Source organism: Centroberyx affinis, unplaced genomic scaffold (assembly GCF_046629955.1).
Source record: "Centroberyx affinis isolate AG114_WGS23_722 - 3 ecotype Tasmania unplaced genomic scaffold, CSIRO-AGI_Caff_v1 ptg001044l_1, whole genome shotgun sequence".
NCBI classification, from domain to species: domain Eukaryota; kingdom Metazoa; phylum Chordata; class Actinopteri; order Beryciformes; family Berycidae; genus Centroberyx; species Centroberyx affinis.
Genome location: NW_027279599.1, coordinates 26,431 through 48,666, shown reverse-complemented (window position 1 = coordinate 48,666; position 22,236 = coordinate 26,431). Strand labels below are relative to the sequence as shown.

The following is a 22,236-nucleotide window of genomic DNA, read 5'->3' as shown; positions in this document are numbered from 1 at the left end:
CAACTTACTGAGAATTGAGATATCTGTAAATAGGAGTCTGGCACCGCTGCAAAATTGTACATTATAAAGACACTGAAACACTGAATAGCAAGAGGTACCATGCTGACAATCACTCACATAAAAGCAATCCTCCAATCTGCATAAAAAATATCAAAATGTTTTCATTACTTATTCCTTGGTTTAATTGTCTTTATAAAATGTGTAATACTGAATGGAAAACACAGTTTAATTTACAAAATAAATGACAACAATAATCATTGATAATGACGTTTAACAATAATTATCACACAATAAATCCAAATCCATCCAATTCAGGTAGCTAATCAACTTACACAAATATAGCGAGCGTTTAGGTCGACATAAAATGTTCTGTAACTGTAACAGGCATTCAGTCAAAAGACTAAGTCAAAGTTTCTTTTCAGTGTACATGGAGGCATTGGGACACATGCTCTCTAGTCAGTCATGAAAAAAGTAAAAGCCAGAGACTCAACACTCAGACTCATTTTGTTCTTCCAGTTCTCTCCAGAAGAAGGCACAATCATCACAATCATAACATTAGTGTAACACCCCTTCACAAAGAGTTAATGACGTGTAAAATCACTTTCGATACGTGAAATATTACCTCTCTTTGTCTTCGGCAGGTATTGCTACAACATGTTTGTATTTTGCTGACAAACCGACAGTTTCTGTCATCATACATAAACCAATAATCAGAGGATAGGCTCAAATATTCAAACCCTCAACATTTAGAAGACGGGAAAAAATGTCCAGGTGAGAGAAACTTGTAACCATTCCCAGAGGGAAGTCTGATGGGGTGAGGGTGAACCCCTGGACTGCTCCCCTTAGAGTTTGTGGTCAGATTAGTGGATGGCGGCGGAGGTGGTTTTGCCTCCAGTTTTTGGTGACCATTGGGTCGGTTATCAGAGCTCTGATCCTGGGATCCCTCTACTTTCCTGCTGACAGACTCGTGTCTAGGTGAGAGATTCAGCAAACCCAAAACATCTTTCTGAACTGTGCTCATCTTTTTACCACCGCCTCGGAGTACGCTGGCCGGGCTGGGGCCCTCGTGTTTCTGGGCAGCGTTGGCCCAGAAGGTTTTTAAGTTGTGGATTGCCCGGACTTTATCGTCCAGCGCAGCCTGTTTTAACTGGTTCAGTTCCGGGGTGTTTGCTGGGCTGGAAGAGGCCGACATGGATCCTGTGGAGGAATAGGACAGGGCCGGCGACGGGGCGCTGCCGGCAGGAGAGGGGTTGCCGGAGATCGGAGAGACGGAGAGGTTATTGGAGGAGCGGGACGGGGAGATGTGGGTGGTATAAGGTGAGGTAGGGTACTTCAATTTGAGCTGAGCCTGTGCGTGGGGGTCGGAGGAAAGAGCGAGAGAACCCCGCTCCTTTAAGGATAGAGAGAGAGAGGGAGAGCTGTGAGCCGGGCTGTTGTAGCCGGAGCTGATCTTCTGCAGCGACGAGGAGCGGGACGGGGGTTTAGGCCGAGTTGCGGGAGGCGTTGAAAGAGAGGTGGAGAGGGGAGACAGATGAGTGGAGAGGGAGAGGGGAGAGGAGCAGGCCCTTAGACTCGCTCTGCTACTGGGTCTGCTAAAAGCGCTGGTCTCAGAGGGACGAAACCCCTGCCCTCCTCCGGTGGGAGTCAGAGTCGGGGTGGAGGGGGTGGAGAGAGAGGCTTGTCTGGCACGCTCCTCTTCCTTCCCCTCGGGTCCCATGAGGGTCTTCCCTCTGCTGTTCGCTTTCTGCAGGCTCTCCACGGCTCGCATGTGGCTCTGGGTCTCCTCCAGAATCTTCTGGGCCAGTTCCTGGGGGTCCAGCGGCCCAGTAGGAGTCTTCTCCTCCTGGGACTTGACGGTGCTGTCTGTCTCCGTACTCGACTGGTCCGACTCGGAGCTGCTCACCTTCCCTTTCCCAGTCCTCTGTGGGGACGAGCTGGAAGAGATGAAAAAATGCACAATTTTGTTGCTCTAGTGATGAGAAATGAAAGTGAAAGCTTTTGTTGCACGAGATTTCCACACTTTAAAAAAGTGACCAACAAATTGTGGTACTTTCTAACCAATAGTAGGAAACTTAAATCCTTGGTTGACAAAATGATAGCAGTTTACAGAATGGATTGTTTATATTGGAAATTAACTATTCAAATCTAATTTCTAACTTCACTTAATTCCAGAGTGTTAGTCCCTGTCTGGTTCCCTTATTCGTTCATTTTGGCTTCTTTAATACTGTTGATGTGTGTGTGTGTTATATAGTCCTGTAGTGAAAACCTACTCCTAAATTGAAAACAGAAGAAATGTCACTTGAAATGTATCTTTAACAAGTTGCAAATGAAACAAAAATGCACAAAATGTTCATGGGTTGAGCTTGACAAGACAAATGCTGTGGTTGTCAGTGGTCAGTGGCAATCTGTTAAACCAGCTGTTTAGCTTTATAAAAAGAGAGGCCAAAGGAAAGAAAAGTACATTTTGGAAAAGAACGCAATCTTTCACAGTCTCCCTGACTGAAACAATAGTTGTCAACTTACATTGCCTGCTTGGGCTTTGGGCTGGTAGGAACTGTTAGGGGCAGAGGCGGAGCTTTAATGGGGGATGTAGGCGTGCTAATGCTTCCCTTGGAGGAAATTGTGATAGGATACCCATGACCCCCAGCAGATCCTCTCCCAGCACCACCTCTGTTGTGCCTGTGTCCCGCGGGTAGCGGCAGCGTGTCGCACTCCCTCCCCCCTCCTCCTAAGGGCTCACTGCTTATGATGGAGAATCCCTCATACTCCTCGTCCTCCCCTTCCCCTGCTAATCCTCCTCCGTGATTGGCCAGCCGGCCCCTCGACAGGCCGCCCGAATGTCGGTGCGAGGCGAAGAGCCCCGCTCCTCCCCGATGTCTCTCTAGCTCCTGCTGATGCGAGCGTTGGCTGATGATGTCGCTTCCCGCGGGCTCCGGGCGGGACAGAAAGCTGAGAGAGGAGGCGAGGGAGCTGAGGCTGTAGACAGAGATGGCGTCGCAGGAGAGGTTGTCCGGGCAGATCGGGGGTAAGAAGGACGGCTGAGGCGGGTAGCAGCCCAGGGACAGGGGTAAAGAGTGCGGCTGGGACGCCGACTGGGAGGAGGAGAGGGACTCCAGGGAAGAGGAGCTGTCCATGCTGAGTCGCTTGGGAAGCTCTGTGGAGTCTGAAGGAAGAGAGGGAAAGGTGGATAGATGAGTCGGAGAAATATGAGGCTGGCACAGAGGAGAATAATATCAAATATCACAGACTGAAACCAAAAACCAAAGTTCTGCATTCCTCTCACCAAAGAGGGCCAGAAGAGACTGAAGGGCAAAGTGCATGGTGCGCCTGCTAGCCTGCTTCCCAGTCTTCAGCACTACCTCCTCCTGGCCAACCTCACAAAGGTCAAACCCTGGGAGAGAGAGAGAGTAATCAGCTACAATAAGCTTCCATTCATTCTAATCAATCTCTTGGCATTCATAAATCTTGTAGTATCTGACATGCAGTCCTGATGGGGCTGTGAATTGTTTAACTACAATTCAGAATCAAAGCCAAAACTGGGTTTAGTCTATAGATGACTCACCGAGAGCAGCAAGGAACTCATGGCAGCCCGGCAGCCTCCAGAGCTGGACACTTATCGACACTTGAATGGGAGCCAATGAAAAGTCTTGCTCCTTGTCACCTGACTGCAGCTGCACCAGGACTTGGTGAAGCTTTGGAGAGGAAAGGGCATAAGGGTTGGAAGAAGGAGTGAGGGACAAAAAGAGAGAGCAAAGGCCAAATAGAAAAACCATGATATATATAGGCTGAAAAATTCAAAGGACGATACCACAATTTTGGATATGTTATGTTGGTCTTGTGTGGATCGAAGTTAATATTGTGTTGTGTTTTTGCATTTTTTGCGTTATTGAGACATTATGTATCTATTTTGCACTGATTCATTTGTGACAGCACGCCTTGAAAATGCATGGGAATGACATTATTGACAGGTGTCACTTTTATCTCAGAGTATTTTTCTTTGTTTTTTGTATTATGGCACAACTGGCACAACCTTTCAACAAAAAACATCACCAAACACCATCAATAACTCCCATCAAGGCACAAATAGCATAAGATCTGTATAACAAGAACCTTTCCAACAAAACATTAGGGTCATGTATATCAACTTAGTGTTCTTATCTTTGTGTGCCTGCCTTTGCCAGTCTTATACTTGCTTTTAACCCATGTCAGCAATTTCATCGTAAAAAACTTACCATTCCCACCATGCTTTTAACCGCCTTTGTGAGGTGGGTACGAGAGAAGAGGAAACAGAGCTTTAGAGGTTTATTCCAGTGTGAATAACTGGGAGTGAGACACTGCACACTCGACCATGCATGGATGATGACTTGATGATACCTGATGACACCTGTATGGAGCTCATGTGCTCTAACACTAGTGATGCAACCACCCTCTGACTGTGAGCTATTACCTCCTTGTATAAATAATGACTAAATGTAATCTCTCTTTTGGGCCAATCAGGAGCAAGATGAAATGTGAGACCCGTACAGAACATCCCATGTCCATGTCAGACGCATACTGTGACAATAAGCAGGGACAAAAAAACACATGCATTGCTCAGATGTGAATGTCTCGGCACGAATGTGTGTACCAATGCAGTACAATATGGGACTACCTTATGAATGAGCTGTTCTCCGGCCTCAGACGCTGTCACCAGTTTACAGAGAGCCTGCAGAGCTGGAGGAGTAAGACCTGGGGATGCAGAGGACGGTAAGTAGATCTTCAAGCAGAGATTTAATACGTTGATTATTTTATTTGTTTAATCTGTTAGATTGATTATTAATACAGTCCTGTGTATCATGCAGCCTTGTAAACAGAGAGATTATGTCTAACACTGTTAGGGTTGGGTGATCATTTCCCACTAGGGTCAACCATACTCAAAATATATTCATTCATGATACTACACAATGCTCAAAAAGGTGTCTACAAAATGGTATATGTTAATATGGTAGTCCCTCTAACCCAAATTCTGTTATTCTGCAATTTGAACATTAAAAAAACAACTTAAAATCACAAATGAATTATCAAAATATATGTTTCATTGTGAAGCATGGCAAACCTGCTCATGAAACGGATAAAGTCATTGTAATAATGTTGTAACTGAAGACCCAGGGGACCTTCACCTCCTCATAACGCGCCCAAACAAGAGCTGGTCAAGGAATACGTTCACACTGTAAATGTGCCTCTTTAAAGAAGGGTCTGAATTATCATCTGGACCCTGTAAAGTCATATAGTTTTCTTTAAAATCAACCAAAAGTGTAAGGGGCACAACCTCCTCTTCTGTAAACTTGTAAACTCATCTTTCTGGATGTAACAACAAAACAAACCATTAAAAGCAGCATGCTGAGGCCCTTTCAACTGCAGTACGATTCCTATTTTTTGTCAGGCAAACTGGTTGATGAGCTCAGTAGTGACCTGCGACCCCTGCAATACCTGTGCAGTACAGAACTCGGTACTTTAGTGGCCTCTAGTGGCAGTTTTGGGAAGTTCATGCTTTTTGGGAGTAACTTCTGTATGATTCTGTGGCTGATCTAATTTTCCCTTAATGAGCTGCATTGACATGAGCCACATTCTGAATAATAGAAAAGCTGTGGGTTACCAAGCAGGGACTGTAGAGTGGTGCTGCACTGCTGGAGCCGGTCCCCGGGATCCGACGTGGGGAAGAAAACCGCAGCAGGGAGACCGGCACCACTACCGGAAGAGTCCAGCCGGAAACCCACCGCAGACAGGAGGGCCTGCCACCCGGGCACGCCGCCGACCTTAGAGGAGAAGAGAGAGGGACATCAGTGGAGCAGACACAGAGGTTGAGACATACAGACACAGAAAGAAATACTAAGACTGACGCACACACACACACACACACAGACAGACAGACCTTATTCTCAACGCTGTGTTGCGAAGTGTACATTGCGTTACACTGACCACTCTGGATACGCTGCAAAGACTTCTCAACCTGTGGAGAGGAGAGAGGAGAGAAACTGAGATCTGCCGAGTCTTAAACCATTTCATCACTGTAGGATTTTCCATGTAGGGTTCAGATTCCTTTATGATGATGCACCTTGAGCTGTCATTTATGGCGTTTTGGTGATTTGAGGCTGGACCACTCGGCAGCATGTATGCTCCGATGGAGGTCTGATTGATGGAGGTCAGCATATACAAAATTTGTATTGATCTAAGTGTGCAGAAGACGTTTTTTTTTCTCTATCTCAGCAACATATGCTTCAATTCCTTTTCGGTATAGGCTGGAAGAAATGTGATGCCTCAAGGGAAAACTGCTGATAGAAAGCAATTCATGGGAGCTGTAGAAGATTGCAGTGATGGTCTCCATCATAATTCATTCCACTGTGATGATATTTGATATTTATTGAAGATTTCGCGTGGATTCAGTCTGATCTTGAAAAGTCAGTCATGATGCCAAATTGTGGCTGTAATTAGCCTAAAAGTTAAGTACACACACAAATTTTCCACTATTCAAAAGTGTTGATTTTTTTAATTGACAATTACTTTGTGTTAACTCGTGTCGACTGGAGTGTTGCTTGTCCATGTGTGGAGCTGATATGGCTCCGGGGTTCAAAATCTAAAGTGTTAATTTAACTCTGATGGGTGTGACTTATATAAACAGTGACACGGTGTTGATTTTTAACAGTGACGATGTGGCTGTGCAGCGGCTTCAGAAGTGTGAAGGTCTCTTACCAAGTGCAGCAGAACCCTCAAGGCGTCCCTCGCCCTCTCTGGGTACTGGAGGATCTCTGCCAGGGCCTGGCCCACCAGGGACATGGGGCTGTTCAGCTTCACATCGCTGCCAATCAGCATGTAGCCTGAAGGAAAATACCCACTAGGACATTAGAGGTAATTACGTGTGTGTTTGTGTGTGCGCTTGTGTGTGTCAATTACTTTTTTCTAGAGGGGTGTTTTTAACACCATTTGACCCATGTCATTTTTGGAAATATTTAGACAGCTTTTATGAGGCATTTTAAAAAAAATTGTATTTAACCTTTATTTTGACAGGGAGTCATGCTTTGACGGATGAGCTCTGTACGCTACAGATTTAGTCAGAATTCTACTACACATTGAATAAATAAATAAATAAAATTCACCTAGAGACACCAGATTAGCCATTTTAATTTGAGATCATTCCACAAATGAGGTGCTGAATAACTGGAAGCAGATTTGCCCAGCTCAGTGGTGACTAATCGAACCTCCACTGTCAACTCTGTCATTGGTTCTGATAGTCTGTATTTCTGTGTGTCAATAGTGGGAGGTGATGCATACCAGAAACTGAATTCTTAATTTTTGGGCATGATCAACGAGGGCGCCATCCACTGAGTCTAGATCAGTAGATTCAATTTTGGGGGCATGTGAAAATACCAATTTTAGAACAGTAAGTGAATTCTGTAAAGTCATGAATGCCGATCAGAAAAAGCCTGAGCAGCAGTGGGCTCATGTGTTTAATATAGATGTATGAGAAGAAATAATGGGAGAACGGCCTAATAATAACCCTTAAGAGATGAGAAATGCAGAACCTGCTTTTCCATATTCTGTCCTTGTTTGTTTTGGACCTCCTGTTAGTTTTCCACCATGGTTTGAGTGTTCATGTGTGTGTGTGTGTGCTCTCACCAGCCCAGTTGGAGGGGTGCGAGAACTGCTTGCTGCTCTGCAGTGTCTTCATGGCTTCTGTCAGAGCCGCGCTGGCTTTGGTCCCGTTGAGAAGGGCGGTGTAGAAGGCGTGCGTGAACACTTTGGAGGCAGCCGCTGGGACGGGCCACAGAGAGACACACACGCACTGCACCCCTGCAGCCAGGAAGGCCCGAGTCAGACCCACCACCCCGTCGGCCGTCACCCTGCTGCTGGACTCTGGGTACAACCTGAGAAGGGAAACGGGGAGTAGGGGTCAGAGGTAAGGAGGATCTGCCACTCCTGATTGTGAAAGCTATATCGTTTGGGTCGTACCTCAGAACCACCAACTTGACCGTCAGGCACAGGTCCAGTATATCAGCAGCGGTGAGCAGAAAGTCCTGAAGCGGCGGACTATCGCAAACGCTCTCCATCTCACACAGACTCTCCCCATCCTCGCTCGCTTCATCCGCTCCCCTGAGTCTCTCCGGGCTGCTGTGACTCTTCGCGAACGAAGCCTTGACCCTTCCGTCCTGGTCCGCGGCCTCGCCCGAAGTCGACGCCCCGCACGGCGATCTCTCCTTGGGTCTGCCCCCCGCCTCCTCCCCGCCCCCGGCGTGGTCCGCGCTGGGGGCGAGGACCAAGGCGGCCAGCTTCCAGGATATATGAGTGGCGAAGTGAACGCACTCGGCCTGCGTCAGGGCGGCCAACACGCGCTCCTTGGTGGCAGAGGCTCCGGTCAAGGGATGACATCCCAGCTGCTCCCCGAGCCAAAGAGCTTCATCCTGGGCTGAAGGCAGGGGCCCCCACAGCCAGCGGTCCATCACGCTGGGGGGCAGGCGAGGAGCGCCCACCACCGCAGCCATGGAGCCTCCGTCTGAGCAAAGCAAGGGACCGGCACGGCGAGGATGGGGCTGTGGGGTTGAAACAAGGCACAAGGGTTATTCATAACTGATGTCTGTGTTTTTGTGTTTATATTTTGCTCAAATGTGTGTTTCCCACCTTGGCCGCGGCTCCCAGGCTGGCTAAAGAAGGGACAGAGATGAGACTGAACCTTTCGTACAGGTACTCATTAGAGGAGCTGCCCTTGAGCAAGGCAAAGGGGATCAGATACAATTCTCCCTCCAGCACTAACACAAGCTGCCTGTGTCTGCCCACAGGACCGCTACTGTGCATCAGGCCCTGGAGAGATAGACGCAGAGAGAGGGTGACGACAGGCTGGAGGAGAGGCAGCATGAGGAAAGGCTATGCAAATCACTTGTATAGACAAAACTACACAGATCCTTCCCAACACACACACATACCCCTTCCATTGGCGCTATGAGTAAGTCATATAGGGCTCGGAGAGGAGGTTTGCCGATGCTGCTCGGTCGGCAAGCAAGAGAGGATGAGCTTTCTCTCGCTGGAGACACGGTGGCGCTGTATAGGCTGGTCATGCTCTGACAGCTCCTGCAGAGACACACACACACACACACACACACACACACACACACACACACACATTCCCTGGTTAGACCGGCATCGACCGAGCGTGTTTTTCTGTCCGCTCTGTCCGTGTGTGCAGAATTTACCTGTTGAAGAGGTTGTTCCTGGACACCATGCGCAGGTAGCCGGTGGGGTCGGTGGCTGAGGTGAGTTTGTTATTCAGCTCCTCAAACTGTTGCTCCAACAGATCTCCTGCTTCACTTTCAGTCTCACTGCTGGAGCAAACTCTGGGAGGCAGACAGGACACTATGGGTTTATATCAGTGTTGGCTGGTAATGTGTTGCAATCAGTAAAATGTTAAAGTAATATTTTTTACTTTTGCCAGTAATGAGAAGGAATACTAGCAAATTACTATTTCAGTTCAATACTATTACTATTACCCCCAATTTCTTTTCTACATAATTGTCTAATACTAAACTAGCTTAGATACGAAACAGCAGAAAAGTTTACTCTCTCTGGGTGGAAGTACTCATGCTACTTTGATTTTACGCAGCAAAAGTATGACAAGAACATTTGTCATCGGTGTTGTTTGGTTTCCCTGATCATTCAAGAGAGGATACAATCACAAACTTTTTGGAACAGAAAAGTAATATAATTAGTGTAATGACTCACTGCTCCCAGGGAGTAATAAATAAATGAATGATATTGTTTTAAAACAAGTAATAAGTAATGTGAAATATATTACTTTTTTGAGTAACAAGCCCAGTAATGATCAGTTTTGACACAACACACATGCTGTAAGTTTATAGGAAAAGTGACAAGAGTCGCATTACTGGAGGGAGAGGTTGGCGGCCATTAATTACAGGACTCATCAACCTTGTGTATTGGAATGATGGCTAATAGAGTTGAACTTGCCATTTGCAAACACCATTACTTTTTATGGAATCTTCTGGCTGGACTTTTCACACGCTCCAGGAGATTTGATCTGTGTTAAAATAGCGGTTCCGGGTTGCGGAGCATTTAAATTCTGCATATGTGCAGATACTTCCCACACTGTGGATGAGCGGGACTCTTAATCGTCACACATAAATCGACATGCTTAAACGGGTGGGAGCTCCAGGCCACAGCTTGAACACACACACACACACACACACACACACACACACGCAGACAGAGGCAATGAATCGCTTCTGGCTACAGCGGCCCCACTGCAGTGGTTTTCACTGAGAGTTGAGAAACAGTTTGTGTGGGGGAACATTTGCTGACTACGACACATGGTAGTGATTTACAAAGCAGCCCGTCGGTGCCAACCCGGGCTGGAACTTGTGGGCAGAATAACTGAGGATAACGAAAAAGGACAGAGCGGGAGGAGAGGAAGAAAGATGACGTGTGTGGCTACTTCTCCCTTGTTTCTGCTCACTTGTGTTTTAATGAGGGAAAGCGGTGCAATAAAAACCACACAAAAGTCATACGATGTATTAGAAGTTGGCTTTTAACACCGCTCCTCTCTTCCCCTCCGCATCTCTCACTTAGCCGTTGCAGTAAAAGGACGCAAATTGATTCCTCGCAAGTGTTGAAAGGTGCTGGCGAGGAGTCTCTCTTCTGTCTGTGAATGGTTATCTAATAAAGTGGACGATGTCTCCTCGGAGCGTGCCAGCACTACCTGCTGTAATGGCTCTCCACTCCCAGAGCCTCTCGAGCATTGGAGATGTACTGCTCCAGGGACAGGGGGCCTCCAGCGGCCCCTCCGCCGGCTCCTCCCCCCTGCGGGCCACCGCCGCCGTCCTGCAGCTCAGAGGCCTCCACCCCGGCCTCGCCCAGGTACACCTCGTTGAACTTCACGATGCCTACAGCCAGGGGGGTCGAATTCAGCAGAGCACAGAGCAGAATTAGAGCAGTGTGAGGCTAGGTGTGGGTTTCAGTACTGCAAAATGATTGGACAGACTGGGACAAAGATCCAGTTGAGAGCCTGGATGTGTGGAGCGCTGCAAAACATAATCTAGGTACAAAGAAAGCCCCAAACTAAATATCCTCAACTTATAAATATTAAAAATAAGGCCCACCTAATTCTGGAGCCATATCAAAACACCCTGCTTCTGATAATTATAAGCCCTGTGCCTACCAAGAGGTGAACATAGAAAGTAGTCCCTTCAGGTGATTTGTCCCACATCACAAACTTCAACCAGCCTCAGGACAATCAGGTTAACACTCAAAACCTTAGACTTAACCTCATTTTAACAAAAGAGAAGCAAATATACTGTACATTAGTTATTAGGAAGAACTTACCAACCCAAAACAAGGCATATAAAAATATACTTTGTTTACACTTGCTATGTTATTTTTTACCAGCACCATATCTCTTTATTTTGTAAATACCTCTAACTTTGGTATGTTTGTAGTTAACAGTGAGAATGCACATATAGGCCTATTTGAGTACTACATGTTGACAAACTTGTTAAATTCAGATTTTCATCACTTTCTGTTGTCTTCTTCTTTTAAATGTCTTATTGTTGTTATCGTCATTTTCAACATATTATCAAATGCTAATTAAGCACACTGAAATGGAACTGCAAAAAAGCTGTATGTGTGAAGCTGTCGCCCTTTATTAGTTCAACTTTATCAGCCTCAACTACAGGGTATGTGGGGGAGGGGCAATTACAAAATGAGACAAAACTCTGTGTGTGTGTGTGTGTGTGTGTGTGTGTACCTGTCCCTGGAGACAGCAGCCAGCTGTACAGAAAGCCTCCTGCCAGAGAGTAGTAGAGGACCATGGCCCTCTGCCCATTGACTGTATCCAGGATGTGCTCCACAGTCACCGGGATGTACGGGTCTGAGTTGGCAGCCTGCTGGCCTCCTTTCTGTCGTTCAACCAGCAGATCGGCAAAGGCACGCGTGCGACCTCGCTCCGCTATGGCCAACGCCTCGTCATGCCGGCCTGAAGGAGAGGGGGGGAAAACAAGAGATGACAGAAGAAGAGAAGATGAGAGTGACTGAATTAGATACCGAGTGGGAGTTAGGACGTTAAAGAGGGAGAAAGTGATCATTTGAATGTAGCTGACAGGGGAAGAGAGAGGGTGTGAACATGATAAAGTAAAGGTGAGAATGCATCACAAAGTAAAAGTGATGTACAGTGACGCATACTGCAAAAAGAAAAAACGGGATTAAAGGAGAGGACAGGATTATGCATTCACCTAGGCTGACGAGGACTCTCTGGAGAGCCTGGTACGAGCTGGTTTGCAGATCAAACAGAGAGAGCTTGTAATCCGTGCTGTGTTGCGTCTCATGACGAATCGTCTCGAATAACACAGACGCTCTGTACAACTAGGATACATAGGAGGGGAAAAAAAACACATCACGCTGATACTAATGCACTAGATAAAATGGTAGAAGCCACAATTTAGACAAAAATATGTATCAATCACATGTCTCAAAAGCCTGTCAATTTCTCAAGCCTTGAGGAGTTGGCTGTTGAAATACTGACCAGTAGGTGGCAGCATGAGAACACTACAATACAAAAGAGTAGTGTCGGCCAATGAGGAGGGCCGCCATGCCTGTCTTTCCTCTGTACTTCAAACAGGGGGATTGAAATAGGGAAGATCATTCGACTATTGCCTGTGAAGAAGGCATCATTTCACCACTTTACCAGTCTTGTTGCCTTTGAAAACACTGCGGGACCTTTTAACCAGAGAGAGAGAGAGGGAGGACTGCAGTACACAGTGCACCTCTGCCTCGGAGTGACAGGCCCTCTGATGGTAACAGTGATGGCTGGGGAAGCCGACAGCTGAGATGGCAATCATGCTGCTCTAAACAAGCCCTCTCCTCCACTCAGCATCTAATTGATTCAATGCTGTCATCCTAGACGATCCCGGGCCATCCATGCGTGTGTGTGTGTGTGTGCTGATAGTACTACTTGTTGCCTGTTTGTTGGGGGACTGTAATCTGGGACTGGCTCAGGCTGGAGGACTGAAGAAATTGGTGTTATGCAGGAATGAGGCAGCTGGTGCCATTCTAAAAATGGCAGTAACATCCAAATACATCCCAAACCCCCAGACATCTACAGCAATAAATCCCCGAATCTCAGTACCTGTCTTCGCGCTAGACTTCTAGACTAGGTCCGGGAAACTTTCAGAGATTCAGACGATGTGCATACATGTGTGACACATACACACACACACACACACCTGGTGTTGTGCCTCTTCTAGGTTTCCGCTGGCCCACAGAGACAGGCCTAGGCGATGGCGTATCTTAGCTTCATCTTCTTTCCTACCTAACTGCTCTGCCAGACGCAGACCTGAGAGAGAGAGAGAGAGAGAGAGAGAGAGAGAGAGAGACAGACAGAGAGAGAGACCAGACCAGACACAAACACAGTGAAGACGACTAGTTCCTAGAGGCTGACATGAATCATCTCTTTGAAAGTTGCAGTACTTTGACACGCGTGACAGCTGTTGTTGGGATGAAGTTAACTCGCGCCGTGTCCTGGGCTCTACGCATTTTCCATTCTTTTTTCTCTCCTCCTGTCTTCCTTTGCCCCCGTCTCCTTATTCTGCCAGTTCAAATTCAAAATCACTCTCTCTCCTCTCCTCGGCGTGTCTCAAGTGTGTTTCACATCCCCCGCTGTGAGGGAGCAGACAGTCGTGGCAGGCTGTATTTAGTTCTCATTAGCTTCTCAGTTTGAGAGAGAACTCTTCAAACACCACGTCTTGATTCAAGCCTCTGCCTGTTCCTCTCTGTCTGGCGATGTGAAGCTCTGCATCTGTGTTTCTTTCTATCAGAGAGGCTAATTGGAGCCACGCAAATGCATGTTTTTCCAGCTCTCTCCTCACCTCAACTGCCAAGTCAGATTCCTCACTCATTCCTCCTCATTAACTCCGAGCTAATGATCAATTAAAATCCCAAGGATCTGCGATTTAGGTGACAAGCCATGACCGTGTGTTACAGGCCAAATGAAGCCTGAAGGAGTTAATAAATGATAATAAAAACAAAACCACTCGCTTCAAATATCCATTACAATCAAGTTGCATTTTAATTTTCCTCAGCCTTAGTGTTTGTCTGTGTGTGTGTAAGTGTGGTGTGTCAAAGAGCAGAATACTTAATGCAAGAGACTCAAGTAGGATTATTTACAACAACCGTCCTAAAGGATGCAGTTTTACAACTGGAGAGAGAGAAGACAGGGAGAGAGAATTGTGTGTGTGTGTGGGTGTGTGGGTGGGTGTGTGTGTGTGTTTCAAAGAGTAGTCTAGTTAAAGCAGTTGAATCAAACAGGATTATTGACAACAAGCCGCCTGAAGGAAACCACACTCCAGGGCAAATAGCCGAGCACTGATCTTCTAATAGCCTGAGTCAGACTCATGAATACCTTTCATGCTTCTAGAGGGTTTTGGAAATACAACTCACAATGTTCCCAGGCCTAAACAAACTTTGACTTTAAATAAGATACCCACAGATAGATCAAAGTCTGTAGTAAGAGCCAATGCCTCCCTAAACGGCATCTGTATGACTGTCAGGGTAAAACTGTGACTAACTTCTCGCTTTTGCTTTGAACGGGACATAAAACCTTCCATCGTGAAAAATCACACATACATCTGCCTCCTGCTTACCTTCCTGTAGGTACATCACAGCCTGCGCGTAGTTTTGCAGCGCGTGGTGTGTCCTTCCCAGGCTCCCGTAGGCCAGCGTTTTCGCTATCAGGTCGTTGGTCTGCGCCGCAGCGCTCAGGTGCTGCTCCTGGAAGACCACGGCCCTCTCGTAGTTCCCCAGGGCCTCATAGGTCAGTCCCAGGTTCCCGTAGGCCCGGCCCTGGCTCCTCCCGCATCCCGTCTGCTCCGCTATATCCAATGCCCTTTGGTGCCACTGAAGCAGGAGAGCTCGATTAATCGACTGACGGACAGGTGGACGGGTGTCTAACCGAGCGGTAATATTGAGTCATGATATATCATAAATCTGCACGAACCTGTAGTGCCGTCTCGTTGTCTGCCATCAACTGATAAACGCCTCCGAGCGCGCCACTGGCCTCGCCTTCCAGTGATTTGTCCTGACAGTAAAACCGGGATTTAGGTTTCTTTGCATAATGTGCTTTTCATAAGGAAGATAAATTGTCATATTCAGCAGGGCGAGGGCAGAAAAGAAATCGACAGCGCGGCCGAAACAAGAACCTTTCCGAGGTAAAGCCTTACCCCTGCTGTGCGTGCAATGTTAAGCTGGTGCTCCAGGCAAGACAGGGCCTGCTCATAGTTGCCCAGCTGGCTGTGCAAGGTGCCCAGCTCCCCGTAAGCCTGAGCCTTACCCCCTCCTTCCCCGCCCAGCTCATGGGCCACCACCAAGCGCTTCTCAAAACACACCAGCGCTTGCTGCAGACTACCCATAGACCTGCGGAGAGAGAGAGAGAAGAGACAGAAGGAGAAGGGAGGGTGGGGAGGGGAAATACGAGGCTTGATCATGCATTTCTTCTTTGCATTTGGATTGTTCTTGCTTGCACACCAGGATCTTTTTTTTCTTTCTTTTTTTTTTTCAGTCAGAGAAATTACACTGGGTTTCTAAATATCAAAGGCCTCTTTTTTTCCCAGAGAGGCCCATATGGGCAATTTAAGAAAGCAAACAAGACTACAAATCGTCTGATAATAACAGGACATTTTGATTTTGCACACAATAGAGCTCCGAGTCCTTAGAGAGAAACAGTAAAAGAAGCAACATCTACAAAGGCTGTGTTCATTGGTATAAATCAATGACTATTCTCTCCTCATTACCACCTCATTCACACTCCAGGGAGCAGCTGAGACAGACTAAAACAGAGAGATAAAGGAAATTCATCATCAGGCCTTGTTGTTCCGTCAGTGAACATTACTTATGCACTTTGCATGAAAGGAGACAGTGTAAAGCCTTATGTCGCTCCCTGGAAAGAAAGAGCGAGAGAGCTACTGCTCCTCCCACTGCTACTGCTACCAGTTACTATTACTGTTATTATTGTTATTGCATCATGAGTATCGCAATTATTATTATTAGAGAATCATTCTTGCTTGAAATGTGCAAAGTACGTGCTAGATGCGAGGAAAGTGTTTCATCATTTGAGTTGCTTGCATAAATGCTGGCCAGCATGGAATTCCTCATGGTTAAAAGCATATCCAAATGAATGGAAAGGCACATAATTCATAAATATGAGTAAAAATGTAAACAAAAGTCAATAGCACCAAAACAGGGCGGCTGCCAGGCACAGGGTCAACTAGAAGAAGAGGACTAGACATTTAATAGGCTAATAGAAAAAATATACACAAATGATCTGTCCATTCATGTAGAGATGGAGATGAAATTTCTATGTTTTTCATAAGGGTATGTTTTGAAGACAGACATCACCATGATTAAGCCTACCTGTGTGCGTTGCCAAGCCCTCTGTAGGCTTTCTCCTGGTCCTGGACATGGTTGAGGCTCTGAGCCACGGTCAGGTACTTCTCGTAGTACTGAATAGCCTCCTCGTAGTCTCCCAGAGCGTCGTAGCAGTCTGCCAGGTTCCCATAGGCTCTGCCTCTGTCCAGCATGCTCTCCGTCCCGCTCAGCTGCTGCAGCATGGCCAGCTGCTGCTCAAAGTAGCCGATGGCCTCCTCGAACACCCCCATGTTCATTTTGGTGATGCCCATGTTCCCGTGCACTTGGGCCTCCAGGCGGGCGTCCCTGAGCCCCTGCGCCAGGCCCAGCTGCGCCTCGTAACACTGGAAGGTCGTGGCGTAGTCCCCCAGGGCCATGTGCACCGCCGCCAGGTGGCCGAGGGCGCGGCACTCCCCCTGCTGGTCGCCCAGGTCCCTGCGGAGGGTCAGCTCCTGGCTGTGGAAGGACAAGGCCGTGTCCAGCTGGCGGAGCAGCCTGAAGTGGGAGGGGAGGGAGGGGGAGAGAGAGAGAGGGAGGGAGGGAAAATCAAGAGATGTAGAGAGAATAATAAAGTGGAAAAATGTCCAGTAAGATCGATATCTATTACCTGTGAACTGATCCAAGTGCTGAGTAGGCATCGGCCTCCATCTTCTGATTGCCGACCTTCTGGGCCAGGTTCAGCTGCTGTTGGTAGAACCGCACCGCTCCGGGAAGGTCCCCCCGGCACACACACACGTCCCCGAGGTTCCCCAAGGCCCTGAAAACCGCCTGCCAACGGATACAATCACACGGACGCTGATTATAATCACTGTCCGTGTGAAGGATACACTAGTGTTTAACAAGTGAACGCAGCTTTAGTGACCTGTGTGTTATCCAGGGCTTGTGCCAGTGACAGCAGGTATCTCTGACACTCCTCTGCCTTGCTGTACTCCCCCAGGGCTTTGTGGGCCAGACCCAGGTTACAGTAGGCTTTTGCCTGGGCCAGCTTGTCATGGAGGTCCTTAGCCAAGGCCAGGTCTTGCTCATAATACCTAGGAAATAGATTTTAAAAAAAGTTGTGCCTTTTGTCATTAACTTAGTCAGTTAATGACAATGTGATACAAAAGAGCCTGAAAAGTAATGTTTTTTATTTTTTATAGTTCTGAAGTTGAAAGCATCCCAGCAAGAAAATACAATAGCGCTGCCCCAGGGTCTTCCATTAATAAGACATAATAAGTAATTTGTACACATAATTTTATGTATATACACTCTATTTATGCATGAAACAAATCTGACCTGACAGCGTCTCGGTACTGGCCAAGGCAGTAGTGAGCATAGCCAAGGTTGTGGCAGACCTTGCCCTCTCCCTCCAGGTCCTGTAAGCCCGGGGCCAGAGCCAGGTGCTGCTGGTAGTACGGCAGGGCCTGAGCATACTCCCCTCTCCAACTGTGGAAGTTACCCAGGTTCCCTGGAAGAACAGCAGAATACACTACGTTTTACACATCTTTCTCTCCATCAAACCTCCCGCTTCTCTATCTTCAAACTCATCTCTCCTGTCTACCTAGGGCTCTCGCTTCGCTCTGCGTGTCCCGGAGCTCCCGTGCGATGGTCAGGTGGTGAAGGTAGTGCTGGAGAGCCCGGTCATGAGCGCCCAGCGCCTGGTAGGCGACGGCTAGGTTACCGTGTGTGGAGGCCTGGGATGGACGGTCATTCACCTGCCACAGGAAAAAACATATATATATATACGTTTATGTTTTGTACATGAGTGTTGAGGTATGAAAATGTGTGTGTATGAGTGTGTGCGTGGCTTCACCTCCAGTGAGATCTGTAGTTCTTGGCGGTGGTATCGCACAGCCTGGTCATAGAGACCCAGGGCATTGTAGGCATTGCCCATGTTACCGTACGCCCTCCCCTGGGCTGCATAGTCACCCAGCTCCTGGGCCAAGGACAGGTGGGCCTTATGGAGCTTCAGTGCAGCCTCATACTCCCCCTTCATCTGGTGTATGATGCCTGAGAGGGACAGACGAGGAGAGAGACACAGTGCAACACAGTAAGATGTTGAGAAGCCATTGTTGTTTACAAGAGGATATCATTACTATCCATCAATATTGCCTATGCAGCGAGTTTTGTCAACATGCTAAATTCAAATGCATAATCACACACAAACCCCAAACACTACATATACATATAAAACACACACACATATACAGTATATGTATATATATGTGTGTGTGTGTGTGTGTTGGTGTTTGTGTTGGGCCTATAGATATAGATATAGAAATATATGCACATATGCTTTTCAGAACCCTGAGAAAATAAAAGATGGGCAAAGCAGTGAATAATTAAAGAGTTACAGTGGGAAAACTTCACAAATCTATTAATATCTACTGCCGTGGATCTTAAACTTCAGTCTCGCAGAGGCACAGATCCAGAGAAAAGTCACACACACACACACACTTCCTCTATCTCTCCGTCCAGGGAGAAGTAACTGGAGAACTTTCCGGGTCCCTGTTGCCTCCCCGACTCTCTTGTGTGTAACGATGTGTAGCAGCCTATCACCAGGCTCTGCTCCCCCCCCCCCCCCCCCCCCACACTATCAACAACCCAATTTACAGAGCCAGACGAGTCAGGAGCGGAGAGCAGAGAGAAAACGCGTAAGAAATGAGAGAGAGAAAGGTAGAGAACAAGGAGATGAGGGAGAGATAGAGACAGTGGCTGCAGGAGAAGAAAGAGCAGAAAATCGAGCAGAGGGGTTTGGAGAGGGCTAATGAATACTGGGAAATGAAAGGAATATTCATTACAAAACACACACAAAAAACACTCACAAACACATGAATACACAAAATGTGAACTTCCAAGTGTCTCTAGGAAGCAAAACTGCTATGATGAATGGAAAACAGGTCATAGCAGGTAATGGAATCATTTTTAACCATTTTAGGGTGTGAATTTTGTCTATATAATGAAAAAAAAGAAAAGAAATGTACAGATAATGACAAATTAAACACATTAAATAAATATGGCACAGAGAGGAATATCAGAGATCACTCAAATCTAATGATGGAGGTGACTGCATGTGTGTGTGTGTGTGTGTGTGGCTGTGACATCCATCTGCCAACTGACAGCCGCGGGCGACGCCGACACCCCTTCTCCGCGCTAAAAGTTTGTTTTAAAACACACTGACTTTCTAACAACCACAATACAATCTGGCAATCTTGTATGCTCTGTCAAAATCTGGCGGAGAGCGGAGACACAGAAGAGCGCAGAGGACAGAGAGAGAGAGAGAGAGAGAGAGAGAGAGAGAGAGAGAGAGAGAGGGGAAACGGGGATACGGGGGGTGTCGAGACGGCAGATGGAAGGGGTTACATGTGGCTTTCATGTCAGTCTGCCTGGAGAGAGAGAGAGGGAGAGAGAGAGAGAGAGAGAGAGAGAGAGAGAGTGCAGTCTGAGTTGAGTGTAAATTGTGAGTCCTGCTTCTCTAACCCATTGGCACGTCGCCAGCTCTGTTGTGCTTTAACCCTCCCAATCTGGAGTGGGACAGAAAGCAGAAACACCGTGATGATTGAACTGCAAATTTGGCAAAACTGGTAAAACCGCAGTGATACGCACGCGACTGTGTTTGTCGACTCAAACGAGCCCCGTCTGGAGAGGCGTGCGGGAAGGGGAGGAGGCGGCTGATAGGAAAGTGAGACCTCCTTCATCGGGGTCCTCGGCTAAGAGGATTACAGAGAAGCCTGCAGAGTTGGCTGGAATGCGTTCCCGTTACACCCAATCCTCTCACACAGGTGTGAACACACACACACACACACACACACACACGTGGAATGTCCCTCGAGGCGAAACCCGCCAACAGCCGCACTTCTCCGGGTGTCGGGGGGCGCAGGCTATCTGTAGATAACTCTGCTGTGGGATTCCCCAACATGGTGTGCGGACACAAGTGTGAAGAGCGCCGAGCGGAGAGCGGATTAGAAGTGTGGAAAATGAGGTGAGATCTGATGACAGAGTGTTCGGCTGACACAGCACAGCGAGATTAGAGGAGGAGGAGAGCGGGCTCCTGTCCCTTCTCTCCACAGTGGGATCGGGAGCGGCTCCGTCATTAGGGGATCGGACCAGGTGCCGGGTAGACCGTCACACACACACACATGTCCAAGTCCCTTGACTCTCTCTCCATGGGAAAGAACCCGGCATTCTCTGTCCGGGATGTAAGAAGACTGGTAATTAAGCTTTAAGTGGATCACTAAGGAGTTCCACTGGGTGCCTCTAGCCAATGCCCTAGTTGAGATATTTTTGGATTTAGTTGGTACCTATTGCTTTAGAGAGCACTGCTGGGAAAATTAAGAAGTTATTTTTAGTTTTTTAGAGACATAGAATTGTTCTATTTGACTGGTGAATAACATGGTTTACTGCAGCTACTGTATACTGGTTTTGGAGAGGAGAGGAGAGGAGAGGAGAGGAGAGGAGAGGAGAGGGGAGAGGGGAGAGGAGGAGGGGAGGAGGGGAGAGGAGAGGAGAGGAATGGAATGGAAAGGAGAAGAGGAAAGGAGCAGAGAGAAGAGGAGAGGAGAGGAGAGTAGAGTAGAGTAGAGTAGAAGAGAGGAGAGGAGAGGAGAGGAGAGGAGAGGAGAGGAGAGGAGAGGAGAGGAGAGGAGAGGAGAGGAGGAGAAGAGGGAAAAGCTTGTCAAGTCAGCATTCAGAGCCAGAGAAAAGTAATCATCCATAAATGATGATCCAAATCATTGATCTAAACCACAGACTGTAGCTCGTCTGTCGGGGAAGTGGCAATGACTTCGGCAATGGCCTATTAGTCACACATCAAAGCGTCTGTGTGTGCTGTGTGCATGCCTTTTGCATATTTCACATGATAAATAAGACTTTTTGGAGGGTGAACAAAAACAAGGCTTATTTCCATTCACATGCATGCTGGCTCTGATGTGACATAAACTAAGAAGGTGGTGGAAGCACTGCTTAAAAAAAAGGATGCTGTACATTCTCCATAGACGGGTGTTCATTTCAAAATGACAGTTTGATTAGAGGTTGAAGACTGGGTCTGTTCAGAGTGAGTGAAGCAATCATTTCAGACAATACTCACATTACCACTGTAATGCGGGACACACACACACACACACACACACACACACAGAGTGGTGAGTTGTCCACTCAGCGGTGGAGTCGGGTTCGTTGGCTCTCGGATATCACTGTGGCCGCAGAAAACAAACCCTGGTTAATAAAACATGAGTGTTGATTGGCTAGAGAGGCACGACTGCAGTCATGTGATAGGGCCCCCCAAGGTCCTGTGTCACACCTGAGCAGGGTGGAGGAGCTTGGGAGGAGATAAGGCGATGTGGGGGGGCAGGATCCTGGGATGATGCCTTTAGTTAAAGGCCCTGGTCCAGGCCTTCATCTGATGTGCTGATCTGATCTGATGGATTTCTAGCATCTACACACAAAAAAGTGTTTGTACAAAACTGTATCAACTAGTGAGACATTCTTTTCGCTTAAACATATCTCAAATACAACAGATAGGGAGCTCTCCTCTTCAGCATGTGTGCCTTTGACTGATCGATGCAGCATTGAGCTGGTCCGGCTCAGGACAAAGGCCCAGTCAGTCTATTGAGTCACGGTGGCGACATCAGAGCGACAGTCAATGGTTAACAAGGGAAGCCTCTGTGAACAGCTCACATGACAGTCAGTGAACCAGGCTCACTGTCAGCACTCAGAGAGGAAACCACCGACTGGACTCTACGGGTCTCCACGCTTGTCAAATCAGATTAGTAGTCACCCTAATATAAAATCATGTTTTAGTATGATTTGCATAGTTTTGTTTAATTC

The 22,236-nt window shown here is 47.4% G+C and overlaps 1 protein-coding gene across 1 annotated transcript in view; it reads right to left on the bottom strand.

The window, feature by feature from the left end:
• Positions 1–27: 27 nt before the first annotated feature.
• Positions 28–22,236, bottom strand: part of ttc28 (tetratricopeptide repeat domain 28) — a 37,710-nt gene continuing 15,501 nt past the window's right edge. The window contains exons 8-34 of the mRNA XM_071522923.1: positions 18,224–18,420; positions 17,972–18,125; positions 17,707–17,878; positions 17,294–17,462; positions 17,039–17,199; positions 16,438–16,926; positions 15,249–15,441; positions 15,026–15,106; positions 14,673–14,925; positions 13,257–13,366; positions 12,267–12,396; positions 11,783–12,010; positions 10,739–10,922; positions 9,222–9,362; positions 8,955–9,099; positions 8,653–8,832; positions 7,987–8,564; positions 7,654–7,901; positions 6,730–6,854; positions 5,912–5,989; positions 5,636–5,795; positions 4,652–4,728; positions 4,233–4,256; positions 3,563–3,692; positions 3,284–3,391; positions 2,524–3,163; positions 28–1,934 (exon numbers count right to left, since the gene is read on the bottom strand). Coding sequence (XP_071379024.1) covers positions 740–1,934; positions 2,524–3,163; positions 3,284–3,391; positions 3,563–3,692; positions 4,233–4,256; positions 4,652–4,728; positions 5,636–5,795; positions 5,912–5,989; positions 6,730–6,854; positions 7,654–7,901; positions 7,987–8,564; positions 8,653–8,832; positions 8,955–9,099; positions 9,222–9,362; positions 10,739–10,922; positions 11,783–12,010; positions 12,267–12,396; positions 13,257–13,366; positions 14,673–14,925; positions 15,026–15,106; positions 15,249–15,441; positions 16,438–16,926; positions 17,039–17,199; positions 17,294–17,462; positions 17,707–17,878; positions 17,972–18,125; positions 18,224–18,420 — 6,350 coding nt within the window. The 3' untranslated portion in view covers positions 28–739. The remainder of the gene's footprint in view (positions 1,935–2,523; positions 3,164–3,283; positions 3,392–3,562; positions 3,693–4,232; positions 4,257–4,651; positions 4,729–5,635; positions 5,796–5,911; positions 5,990–6,729; positions 6,855–7,653; positions 7,902–7,986; positions 8,565–8,652; positions 8,833–8,954; positions 9,100–9,221; positions 9,363–10,738; positions 10,923–11,782; positions 12,011–12,266; positions 12,397–13,256; positions 13,367–14,672; positions 14,926–15,025; positions 15,107–15,248; positions 15,442–16,437; positions 16,927–17,038; positions 17,200–17,293; positions 17,463–17,706; positions 17,879–17,971; positions 18,126–18,223; positions 18,421–22,236) is intronic.